This window comes from Cupressus sempervirens, chromosome 9, assembly GCF_028749045.1.
Source record: "Cupressus sempervirens isolate cs-2001-9-10 chromosome 9, ASM2874904v1, whole genome shotgun sequence".
Classification (NCBI taxonomy): Eukaryota; Viridiplantae; Streptophyta; class Pinopsida; order Cupressales; family Cupressaceae; genus Cupressus; species Cupressus sempervirens.
In genome coordinates this window covers 446360147-446372787 of record NC_143126.1, presented here as the reverse complement: position 1 = coordinate 446372787, position 12641 = coordinate 446360147, and the positions used below count along the sequence as shown (strand labels likewise).

General features: G+C 34.8%; 1 protein-coding gene across 1 annotated transcript; it reads right to left on the bottom strand.

The window, feature by feature from the left end:
• Positions 1-226: 226 nt before the first annotated feature.
• On the bottom strand, positions 227-2342 carry LOC149539225 (uncharacterized). Its single transcript, XM_089800560.1, has 2 exons — positions 2149-2342; positions 227-1714 (listed from the first exon to the last, which is right to left on the bottom strand). The coding sequence occupies exon 2, from the start codon at positions 1626-1628 to the stop codon at positions 561-563; it is 1068 nt and encodes a 355-aa protein (XP_089656686.1). The 5' UTR covers positions 1629-1714; positions 2149-2342; the 3' UTR covers positions 227-560.
• Positions 2343-12641: the final 10299 nt, after the last annotated feature.

The window sequence follows — 12641 nt, the reverse complement described above, 5'->3', positions numbered from 1 at the left end:
ATCTAAGATCTGAAAATAAATTTACCATATACTCTACAAATAACACCTAAACCAATCAAAACTAATTAGCTAGCTAATCTTACACAGGACCTGGGCCAATTGAAATGAAACCTTCGAGATTGTTATTGCAACTCATTTTCCCTGGAATGAACATGATAATCAGGTCTGAAACTGATTAATAACAAAAAGCAACACAAAATCTACCAAAGATCCAAAATATTAAACATAACCCACAAAACCATCACTCCCAAAATTCATATTAATCATACTAATGGCAGCATACTGCTGTAACACAAACATTATAATGGCAGCATACCGCTGCAACGCACCCACAAATAGCTCAAAACAACAGCAAACTACAAAACTATACACAGAACTATGGTCATTAAACCATGCAAAACAATCCCATAAATACCTGCATACTGAAATAAACTAACTAACATGACTGTCCTTTCAAAGATCCAGTCTCTTACTCTAAGCTACTGTCTGGTCTTTCACTGTTCTTTGTTCCACAACATAGGAGAAAAACTTCGCATAGCCCTGACACGATCTTTTAATGCCTATTTTCCACCCTTGACTCTTGAGGTTCCTCGGCCATCTCTTCTTAGCTCTATATCCACTAAACCTGAACCGTCGGCTCTTTTCTTCTTCCTCAGTTCTTCTTCAATTGGTTCGTCACAATGTAAGGACTTTCTTATCTCAACTCCACTTTGGTTTTGCATATTAGATCTTGTCTGTAAGCTCAAAGATCTACTTAACTTAGACGCAATACCTTCATTTATTTTCAAAAGATCTTCCTTCTCACTATCTAAGAAATTAAATATGTCATTTATCAACAGTAGTGTTGAAGGTTTGCATAGTAAATTTTTAACAGCCTCCATGACCTGAACATTTTTACGCGCTTCAATAGGAAGGTGAAAAATTGGTTCCATTTCACTATCATAAGAAGAAGTGAAATTGTCATAGTTACTTGCGTATTTGCAAACACTTTTCATTCTTATTGAATAAGGATGATACCCATCTTTCAGGCCATGATCAGAAACTAAAACTGTCCAAACAGAAGCATCTTTAGTACTGACACGGTAATTGGTTCTAATGACAGCAGAAGTTGTCCCTAGTCCCAGCGGAAAAGCCACTAATGCTAAACAGCCTTTTTTAGCTTGTAAGTCTCGGGGATCATAGACAGCAGCAAGTGCAAGTCCATCAGAGTGACGCCGAAGATGAGAGCAACAAGTAAATTCAATACCGACTAAATGAACATATGCATAGCATTTTGACCTCGTTCTTTTCTTCCCATCGCCATTGATCACAGAGAGTTTTGTTGTAGCTTGTTCACTTCGAACAGACAATTCCTTTTTCACTATTTTCTTCTTCGAAAACAGATCACATAAGCTGTAACTAGTACCCAGTTTATAATCACCTTGACAGCAATCTCTTGATGTGAGATTTTTTGTCAAAGCCTCTATCCATTGGCGTCTACCTATTTCCTCGCCGACCAAACTTGATCTCAAATTGTCATCAGACTCTACCGATGTTCTGAGAGCGTCAACAGAGAAATTGGGATCAATTTCGACCATTCTTTCAAGAACAGAATCAAGCAATTCATTGTAGCTTATTTGTTGCGCCATTGATACTGCTACTGATGACTATCCCTAAAACTTGTAACCTGGGAGGTTCCTTGGGTTATAAAGATTTGTTCCTTGTATTGAGAATCCTGCAATGAAGGGGACTATGTGTCAGGTCGAAAATTGTAACATTTACAGATCAAAATCAGTGAAGCATGGTAATGAGCACCTGGTTCAGGCAAATTTTTCAAGGACAGTCTATTTCACCTATTTACAAGCACATGGCAAAAAAGATCTGCCATAGACAGCATGAAACCATGCAACTTTATTTAAACCCTTATCTGATCATACAAAACCCTTGTCTAACATTGTGCATTACAAACCCTTACCTATCATTGTGCTTCTATTTAACCTTCCGGTAAAACTCTGTGTACTGACAATACTAGATTACAACAGTTTGGAAGTAATTAATTACAAGGGCCTCACACTATACATTGTCAAATACTTTGAAGTATAATCATGCTCTGTTATTTCAGAACAACGCAAGCAAGTTCCTGAAAAGTCTTCATAGGTCGTAACTTACCTGGCAAAAATGTAATGTGACTTCATATCACGTTCATCCTGGAGATCTCTGTCTCCAATTCCTGAAAACCCTCACTGTACATGCAGGGCTTCAATATTTTCCTCTTGCAATGCGTGTGAGATTTGAGCAGCAAGTTGTTATACTACGCGCCAAAGGATGGAAAATGATTCTTCGAAACCCTTGCTCCTTCAACTCGCATCAACGACACCACATGAGCTACTTTAAAGCCAAATTACCCCTTGCAACCCTAACTTTTTCATGAATGGAAACGCTTTCCAAGCAATAAAAATGACATACATTTTTATAATATGGGGAAGACGACCTGACATCGACGATCGACGGTTGAAAATAAGGCTCAGGTTCTGTAAAACGCTTGAAATCATTATTATCTCTTTGGCCATGACAGAGAATCTCAAAAGAGACGGTGAAGTGACATAAAGCACTGTATGATGGAGATGGAGATGACTAAAGGTGTTAGTGATAGAAGACAAGAAATTGCAAGGACAGCAATTTGCGTACGAAATTCCATGGATGAGAGGGAGAATTCACCGTTTCCTAATCGATTTTTCACTGTTTGATGTGTTTCCCCCACCTTTATCCTCTTTCTGTTTAGCCTCGCTGGAAAGATTTGCTTTGTAAACACCGTAGGATTATGAGTTGCATCATTCAGCAAGAATTTCATGTCTCCGTAAGAGAAGTGAAGTGACATAAAGCACCGAATGATAGAGATGGAAATGATCAATTAAGTACAGTAAGGTGCGTACGAAATTCCATGGAAAAGATGTAGAATTCATCGTTTCCTATCGATTTTTCACCCTTCGATGTGTTTCCCTACCCTTTCCTTGCGCATTAATGGATTGCCTTTCTCAGCGTAGCCTCGCCAGAAAGTTTACTTTTAAACACCTTCAGTATCTCTATGATTTACCTCCCGATCTGCTTTTCAAACTAATTCAACGCAGAATATAGCCGAGGGGAGAGAGAGCTTTTGTTAACTTTCAACGCAGGTCTCTTTCATCGGGTGGAGGTCTCTTTCATCGCACGTAGGTAACTTTCAAAGCAGGTTCTCTAGCAACAGCACTTACCTGTCACCGAGGGCAGCAACGAGAGTTGGGAGAGAATTTCTGACAGCCAATTTCTGACAGCCAGCATCCGGGAGAAGCAGAGACAGGAAAGGAGACAAGTCGGGCCCACAGCGAGCAGCAAACGACAAAGCAGGAGAGACAAAATCCTATTATTTTTATCAAACATTGAGATTAATAGGCTGGACTCTGCAAACTATCCTTTGGTCTCTTTTTTCTACTGTATTTGTCTATGAACGGGTTTGGAACTCGGAAACTGCATTCACCTTTTTCCTCACAACAAAACAAGTACCACACCCAAACACACAGCGAACACAAATACAAAGAGATTCTACATCTTGGTTAACAATGCAGAGTATTGTGAGGCTAAGAATAGGAGGCTCTACACAAAAAGTTCAGGGTCAGGATAGGGAGCAGTATGGGAACCTAAACTAGTATTTGAACACTCTCCAAATGACACAGTGGTCGCTCTGCAATCCCCAGAAGCAATCATAACCAAGGGTTATTATAGATCGTCAATACATCTCGTCAGAAATGCAATAGGAAAAGCATCACGATGTAAACACCAAATTCATTTTCGTCAATGAAAAGCAATATCTAGGGATACTTAAACCAAGATAGATACGAAAGAAGAAAAGACAACTACAGAAGAGGAAACTTATCATGATTTATCAAGGACAGCTAAAAACCTCGTAGTAACTAACACAAAGGAACAAGCAAAAGATGTTTTGCCAATACAAGAGGAATCTCAGGAAACTGTGATAGGGATTCCTACAATAAAAGATGGGGCAGACAAAGGAACCTGTGAGGGGGGCTTTCTACAAGAACCTTACAGCACCTCTTCCTCTCCTTTGCTTTGGTCTTCGAAAACGTATGTGAATGACCTTATCGACATGAAAAGAAGGGTAGAGGACTTGAAGGAGAAAGGACGGTAAGATAGAGAAAGGTTGCAGGAGGTCATAATCACCAGCTAGGAACTTGAAAGAGAATAAATGGTTGAAAAAGAAGGTCTTAAATCTTTAAGACGACATCGAGAGAGGGCAGCAAGAAATAATCAATATCAAACAGGGTTTGAACGAAGGGAAAGTGACAATAGAAAATAACTTGGAAAAAATAACTAAATCAGATACTACAACAAAAATGGAGGAAGTTCAAGCAACATTAGCAAGAATGGTGCAAAGAGAGAATGAACTAAAAGAGCAAATAAAAGAAGCCAAATCATGAGCACAAGTGGTCAATGAACCATCCATGGAGCAGAAGGAAGTCATTCAAAAACAAGGAGACAAATCAAAGAGAAGGAAATACAAAACAAGGTTGTAAACATCATTATCAGAGGCTTAAAAGACTATGGGGAATGTGAGAAAACGGAGATTTTGACACATGATTTCCTTAGGGACAAACTAAAATGGACGGGTAAAATCCGCCAAGCAAACGGAATTGGGAGAAGTATGAGAATGGCGAAAAATAGACATGTGAGTTACTTTCAGCAGCATAGAAGATAAGAGTGCAATTTTGAAGAACAAGGGGCTACTCAAAGACATGCAAATATACTTAGACGAGGATTTAACCATTATTCTGCAAGAGGAAAGGAGGAAGGAGTGGGAAAAAGTAAAATCAGCAAGGACTACCGACAAATAGGCTTGGATGAAAAATGATAAAGCATAGATTGTCGACAAATCAACAAATCAGAAATAGGAACTTAGGGCCCCATGAGAGTATCTAAGAATGTTGATGTTGGAATTGTAGAGGATATCCATCAAGAAGAGGACTAGGCTTGGGGCCCATAGCCGAGGGACAAGACATTATTTGTCACATAGAAACACATAAACATGAGGGATGTAGGATTCCAGATTTTGAAGGGTACAATAAAATCTCCATGTGGAATGAAGAAACAAAGACTGGCAAAGGTCATGGACGGATTACTATCTTAATAAAAGATAGATGGAACAAAACCATAAAATTGGAGAAAGAGGACCCAAATAAACAATTTATATGGCTGAAGATTGAAGATGATGCGAAGATCACATGGCTAGCAGTGTGTTATTTCGCATCAAAAAGCTCTAAATTCTACAAAAAGAGACATCTAGACAACGAAGATCCATTTGCAGCTTTAAAGAAAGACATGCTTTCCTTTAATCAAACTAGTAACACTATCCTTCTAGGAGATTTTAATGCTAGGACAGCAACCAACCAGGCTATTCAGCTAGGCAATGATCTAATAGAGGACAGTAATCCCTTGTGGCTAAAAGAAGTCGATGATGACAATATCAGCAAACGAAATTCTCATGATGAAAAAGGTGGTGTGTCTCACTTTGGGGTTGAACTCTTAGGACTATGTAGCCTTCACAGATTAGTTGTGTGTAATGGTATGAAGATGTGGCCTAAATCAAACAAATTTACTTGCAAAAAGTATAACGGACAAAGTGTGGTAGACTATCTAATATGTTTGCAATCAATCATCACCAAAGTAGTTGATTTTAGAATTAAACAATGTCCCATGCAGCTAAATTCAGACCATATGCCTCTCTGTATTAAATATAATATGAAGGTCAAGAGACCAAAAAGTGATTAGGTCCTAGATGAAAGTACAAAAGGACATAAAGAGGGCAAGATTCTTATAAACAATGATAATAATAAAATATTTTGCGCCGCTCTTGAACAGCAGCTCCAAATGCATTATGACATCACAAATATCAAGGAAAACAGGGATAAGAAAAGTCACATGAGCAGCAGTCTTCTAATCCCACTAATTAAGGAAGCAGTAAATGGTTGCAAGAGAACAAGCATAAAGAAGAGCATCTCAAACATACCCATTGTATGATGAAGAATGCAAGGCCGCAAAAAGGAAATTTAAAGGAAGAAAGGAAAATAAAACAATCGTAAGAGAATACAAACAACTGATCAAATCCAAAAAAGAAGAATATGTGGTTAATCAAAGGAAGGAGCTAATCATGTTAGGAAAGTACAAACTTAAAGATTTTTGGAGAAAATTACAAGAAGCTAGGAAACAGGCTGAAAATAAAATTACAGATTCTCAATGGTTAGGGTATGGAAAAACTCTATATGAGAGACCAAAGGATGAAGTTTCACTCCCCACAACTAACAACTCGAATGAACTATTTTCTAATGAAGGCATTACTCTAGAGATAAGAAGATTAGTGAGTGGAAAAGCTCAGGATATTGATGGGCTACAGGTGAATTTCTAAAGTGAGGAACATTTTTAATATAGTCACGCAAAAATGTTTTCCCATGGAGTGGACCACCAATGTAGTTATTCCTCTCCATAAGAGCGGGGATGTCAACAACCCTTCCAACTACCGCACCATCGTGGTGAACCCCCTGTTAAGAAAACTCTATAGGAGTATGATAGAGTGGAGAATCAACAGATGGGCAGAAAAAGAAGGGAAAAGAGCTAAATGGAACATGTGGGTTTTAGACCAAAACATTCAACCATTGATCACTGCATTACCCTAAGGTTCCTCATAGAAAAATGTGGGATAAACAGGGGGAAGAGGCTTTTTGCTACTTTGTTGACTTTAAGAAAGCTTTCGACACCATCCCTAGGGATAAGTTATGGAATAGGATGGAAGAATTAGAGGTCCCAATAGAGTATAGAGTTATTATTTATAAGCTATACAAACAAGTTAAAGCGAAAATCAGAACCAAAGTGGGCATGTCAGAATGTTTTGGCAGTGACATAAGGGTCAAACAAGGATGCCCATTATCACATACCTTGTTTGGCCTCTATATTGACAAGTTAGAGGAATGGCTAAACAAAGCCAATGGAGAGGGAATTCAGCTAGTTGAATATGTGATCAAATTGCTTTTGTATGTTGATACCTCATTCTAATTACTAAAACAACATAGGGTTTGAGAGAACACTTGAAGAACTTAGAAACCTTTTGCATGGAAGGAGGGATGGAGGTCAACACTTCTAAGACCAAGATCATGGTCTTTTCTTTGAGGAAGAGAAAACAACAATGCACTTTCATATTTAATGAAAAAGCACTAGAAATTGTAGAAGAATACAAATATTTGGGGATAGATTTCCATTACTGGCTCAGTTGGGAAACATGCAGATCAAAAAGGATACAAGGGGGGTGGAAGGCATCTTATCTTCTTCAAAATAGTGTAGTGCCTACCCCTAGTTCACATTTTGTTTTAATTGCCAAACTCTTTTAGGCCAGTTTTATACTTGATGTTTAGTAGCATTACTTTCAGATTATCAGATGTTGTTTTACACTCAATTTATTATATGAAGAGATTACTTGGTACTCTATATTTCATGCATGTATGATGATTATTCAACGTTTTCAATTATCGATGATGATTAGTTAGATGGTTTATTATCACATGTGTTTTTTTATGGATACTTACCCCATACTGCATGTGTATGGTGTGCGTGTTTGTTTTCTTTATGTATGGTGTTTTTGATGTGGTTAAGGAAGGGAGTCGTAGTCACCTGCTAGTCGGGATCTACACGATGCACCACTTCTTGCCATTGTCTGTTTAGCTTAGAATATTGTGTCTGTACATGCGTGAATTTTATGCAGGTTGCAGGTACCGGGTATCGACTTCCCTGAATTGCCAGGATGAGCGTACCCTATCGCATTATCTCAATGGTAAGAGAGGGGAGATAAACTCTTAAGTCCAAATCCTAAACCCTTTAGCCAATTGTCCTAATTGATAATTAGGACAAGTATCTGAGTTAAGTACCCTCTGAATGCATCAAATGATGTTATTTCGTGATTATAACCCTTTTGTTTGATTTAGTATGTGTTCTTCTATGATGGGTTTTCATATGTTACTTTATGAGTCCTTGATGTATTTTCTATTAATTAAGTTTAATTAAAAGGATTAATTAATGATTCAATTTAATAGAAAATTATTATGATATTTTAATATTTAATTATATTTAATTAATTGAGAAATTAATTAAATAAAAAGAATTAAATTTGGAGATAAAAATTTTAAGTATAATTTTAGAATGTGATAATATTTATTTAATTTAATAATAATATATATTTAGAGTTCATTTTTAAAATGCTAAATATTATTATTAATTGAATTAATAAATATTTTATCAATTAAAGTTTCTTAAATAAATTAAAAGTGGAAAAGATATTAAATTATAAAAGGTTTCTAGATCGCATGATCTAAGCATGAGTTTAAATATAAAAGAAATTAATTAAAACGATTAATTAATAATTTAATTTAATAGAAGATTATTATGATATTTTAATATTTGATTATATTTAATTAATTGAGAAATTAATTAAATAAAAAGAATTAAATTTGGAGATAAAAGTTTAAGGATAATTTAGAACATTATAATATTTATTTAATTTAATAATAATATATTTAGAGTTCATTTTTAAATAAATGCTAAATATTATTGTTATTTAAGTTAATTAAATATTTTATCAATTAAGTTTCTAAAATAAATTAAAAAGTGAAAATATATTAATTATTAAAAGTGTAAGATTGCATGATGCGAGCATGTGTTGAAAATAAAGAAATTAATTTAAAAGAATAAAATAAGAGGAAATTATAATATTGTTTTAAATTCATAAAGTGCGCATGGGTTTAAAAGTAATTAAGATTAAAAATAGAAGTCAAGTGAAAAAAATTAAATAAAGTTATTTAATGATTCATTTAATATGCATTAAAAAGATAAAGCAAAGATTAATAAAAGATAATTTTGAGTTAACGCAGTTGAGCAAAGAGTCCTCTCGGGTGAACGCACAATTAGTGCCCCGATTTGAGGAGAAGACTCCTTATCACAACTTTGGGGGTTCATTTTTGGGGGACACGAATTTGGACCGTGAATTTTGGAGACAGGAATTTTGGAGAGAGTTTTTGGAAGCAAATTTCAGAAGGAGAATTCTAGGAAAGATTTTCAGAAGAAAGTTATTGAAGAGGAGCGAGTTCTCTTACAGATTTTGGGGATTGCGTATTAGCATCAGGTTCAGGTAGGGTCTGGTATTTTGACCCCTAAATGATTTAAGAAATTTAATATGTTATGTCTACTTCGTGATTGTAAGAATCTTGTCTTCTTGAATGTATCATTTCTTCGTTCTGGATCTTTTGCTATTCGATTTCATTTGTAATCTAGATTGAAAAACTGTTTAGGAACATCCTTCAACAAAATTAAATCGGGATTTAGAATTGTATTAAAATAGAGAAAAGAGAGAATTGGTTTGCGGAGAGTTTTGAGATTAAAAAGAAAATTCGTAGGGTTGGAATTATTTTCTCTATTAGATTGCAATTGTTAATGTTTAAAATTTAAAAAAAAAAAAAATCTTAAGAAGAAATTCGATTGGTTCGATTTATTCCCCTATCAGATTAAATTGTAATCTTTTATATATAAATAAATAAAAGAATAATAAATAAATTTAAAATATATATATATATATAAATAAATTTATATATATATATATATAAATAAATTTATATATATATTATAATAATAAACCATATATTATTAAACCTTAGTCAATATTGAAAGGAATTGTGTGTTAAATTTAGTTTATTTTAAAATAAATAATAAATAATAAATAAAAGTTTATAAAATAAATAAATTTATTTTTAACTTTTGCAAGCATAATGATAAAGTAAATTTTTTTTTTTTTTTAAAAAAAAAAGAAAAAAAATTATATATATATTTTTTAATAGGAGTGGGGAGGGGTGGGAAACCCCACGCACCCCCCCGTACCGCTGTCGGCACCCTTTATAAGGGGCTGCGGCAGCAGGTACACTGCTGCTCGCAGCAGCAGTACTGCTGTCTGCGGCAGTAGCGTACTCTGCCGCTGCAGCGTTGAAAGCCGCACGGGCTATAAACGCAAGTTGACATTAAAGTTTTTTTTTTTAATTATTATTTTTTAAAAAAATTATAAAGATTGGTAATAGTGATTTTTAATATATATTAATTTTAAATTAATATTTTTAAATAATTATAATTATTAACAAGTTTAATATTATTAATAAATTTTAATATTAGATTAAATATTATATTGATAAGTTTTATTTATTAATTTAAATAATAATTCATTTTAATGTAGTTTTTGTAAATGTTAATTTATTAATTTTTGGTTAAATATTAATAAATTAATAATTAATGAAGATGTTAGATCATTAATTATTGATTATTTCAATTAAAAGTAGTTTAATTAAAATAATTAATAATAGATATTATTTGATAAAATTGTAGAATTAAATTATAGATTTAATGGAAGTTATTATAGAGATGGGTTAATTATAAGAGTTAATTACGAAAACTTATCACTTGGAATGTATATGAAATTGAAACTTTACTTTTAACCCTAATGTGTATTTTTTTAAAAATCAAACCCAAAATATGAGCTGTATTGTTTTGTTATACTGTCTATGCTTTTGGGGTTTTTGGAGATTGTCCTAGCGTTGACCAGTTTAGGTTGTTACCAGAGGCTCGGGGATTATGTGAATGTGATGTTATGATGATTTGGTCTCGATCTTTCTTAACCCAGCCATGGTAGTGTGATGGAGTGCTCTATGACATGATTGTATTTATTGTTTGTTATTGCTTCCAGTTTCCTGGTGTGAAGCTGAAGTGTATGTATATAAGATACCTGACTTAACCATTTTTGAGTCATCGATCAGTTATATTGGATAACCATTTTTGAGTCATCGATCAGTTATATTTGATAACCATTTTTGAGTCTCGATCAGTTACACTTGGATTGCTTTCGGTCGCTTGAGAGGACTGAAGTGTTTGTTAAGTTCTTGATGATGTCATGTGTTGACTTGACCATTTTGGAGTCTTTGATCAGTATTTTGATTTATCATTGATGCCTTCAGTTGCTGATAGAGAACTGTTGTGATCATATGATTATTATTTGATGCTTACCTGTTGCTCATGAAGAACTGATGTAATTTTGTGGCTTATCTTTTATGATGTTTTTCAGTTGCTTGTATAGGACTGAGGTGATTTTATTATGATTCTTTGATTTGTGATTTCATGAGCCTAGGGTAGGTTATCTATGTGTAGTGTCGGGAAGTGGCTTGCAATGGGGATCGGGGCCCTAAGAGGCTGCCTGGAGTAACCCATTGTAAGTTGTGTTAACAAGTGAAAACATCTCACCTAAATACTGACTTAAATGAACCTAATAAGATAATTGTATGTTCTCTCCCATGCCTTGAGTGCTAGTACAGGCTAGGATGGGGTAGAGAGAACGCTTGGTTACGACCTTGCATTCCGCAGTATGCCTTGTCAGTACGAGAGGATACTAGTGGCCGCAGGAATCATTAGGGACCCGGGATTCCTAAGGGATTGCTCGGGTAACTTCTACGTGACTTTTGTGATGACACTTTCCCGCTTGCATAGCAGGTTTCCTACGTGTATTTATGGTGCCTCTAGCTCTAGATGTCTATCTATGTTGGAACCTTTGAGTTAGTATACTTTTAGGATTTCCCAGACTTAGAGAGTACTTGTGTTTTGTATTTTGATACCTTGTTTGGGACTTGAGACTATCTCCTCAGCGCGGTGGGAGTGGACCATTTAGGTTCCACGCGGTCGAGTGGTAGTGCTTTTTACTCTTACCATTGAGATCCGTTCATGGTCACCGTGGCTGAAGCTTTCTTGGTTGGCATTTACCTTCACTATGTTCTTGGATTACTATGATGGATGGTTAGATTTTATGATAGATGTTTTATCATTATGGATGTATGGATGTATCAGGTATGTTATTAGTTCCATTTATTTTACTGTACTTTGTATCATGGATTTGAGGATGATGTATCTTTATCTTTACATATGTATATTCTTTTAAGCCTTCCATACCCTGTGACATGTACAGTAGATGATTGAGCATTCCGAATTAAATTGCCAAGAGGCATTCGGAGCAAATGTATATTATGGACATTGGACTTTCTGATTATTCTTTCATATGTATGTGGTAGTTGTTAGACTTAGAATTAATTAAATTTAAATGTGACTCAACGTCTTGGGATCCTTAAGGAATGTAGCTTGTGATGTATGTTTGTTGATGATTACATGTAATTGCTTCCGCTACTATGTGTTTGATGTGTATGTTATACATTCTTACTTTTTAAAAAAAAAAATGTTTAGCAAACTTAGTGAAACTTTAGGTTAATTCTTTTGGATCCCTTGGCGGGGCGTTACAAATAGGTGCAGGACAATAGAGTTATGGGATTGGAATACTAAGAAAACCCTCTTTGGGTTGCTAGTGATACCAATTATTTTATATGGAAGCAAGGTATGGGGTAGCAAGAAATTGAAAGAATTCAAAAACACTTCATTACAACTAATCTCAAAATCAAATCCACAGTCCCATACAAGATTATTTTGGTGAAGGTGGGCATGTTCCCGATGGAGACCTCGGCAATTGTTAGATTGTTGAGCTATCTTAAAAAGGT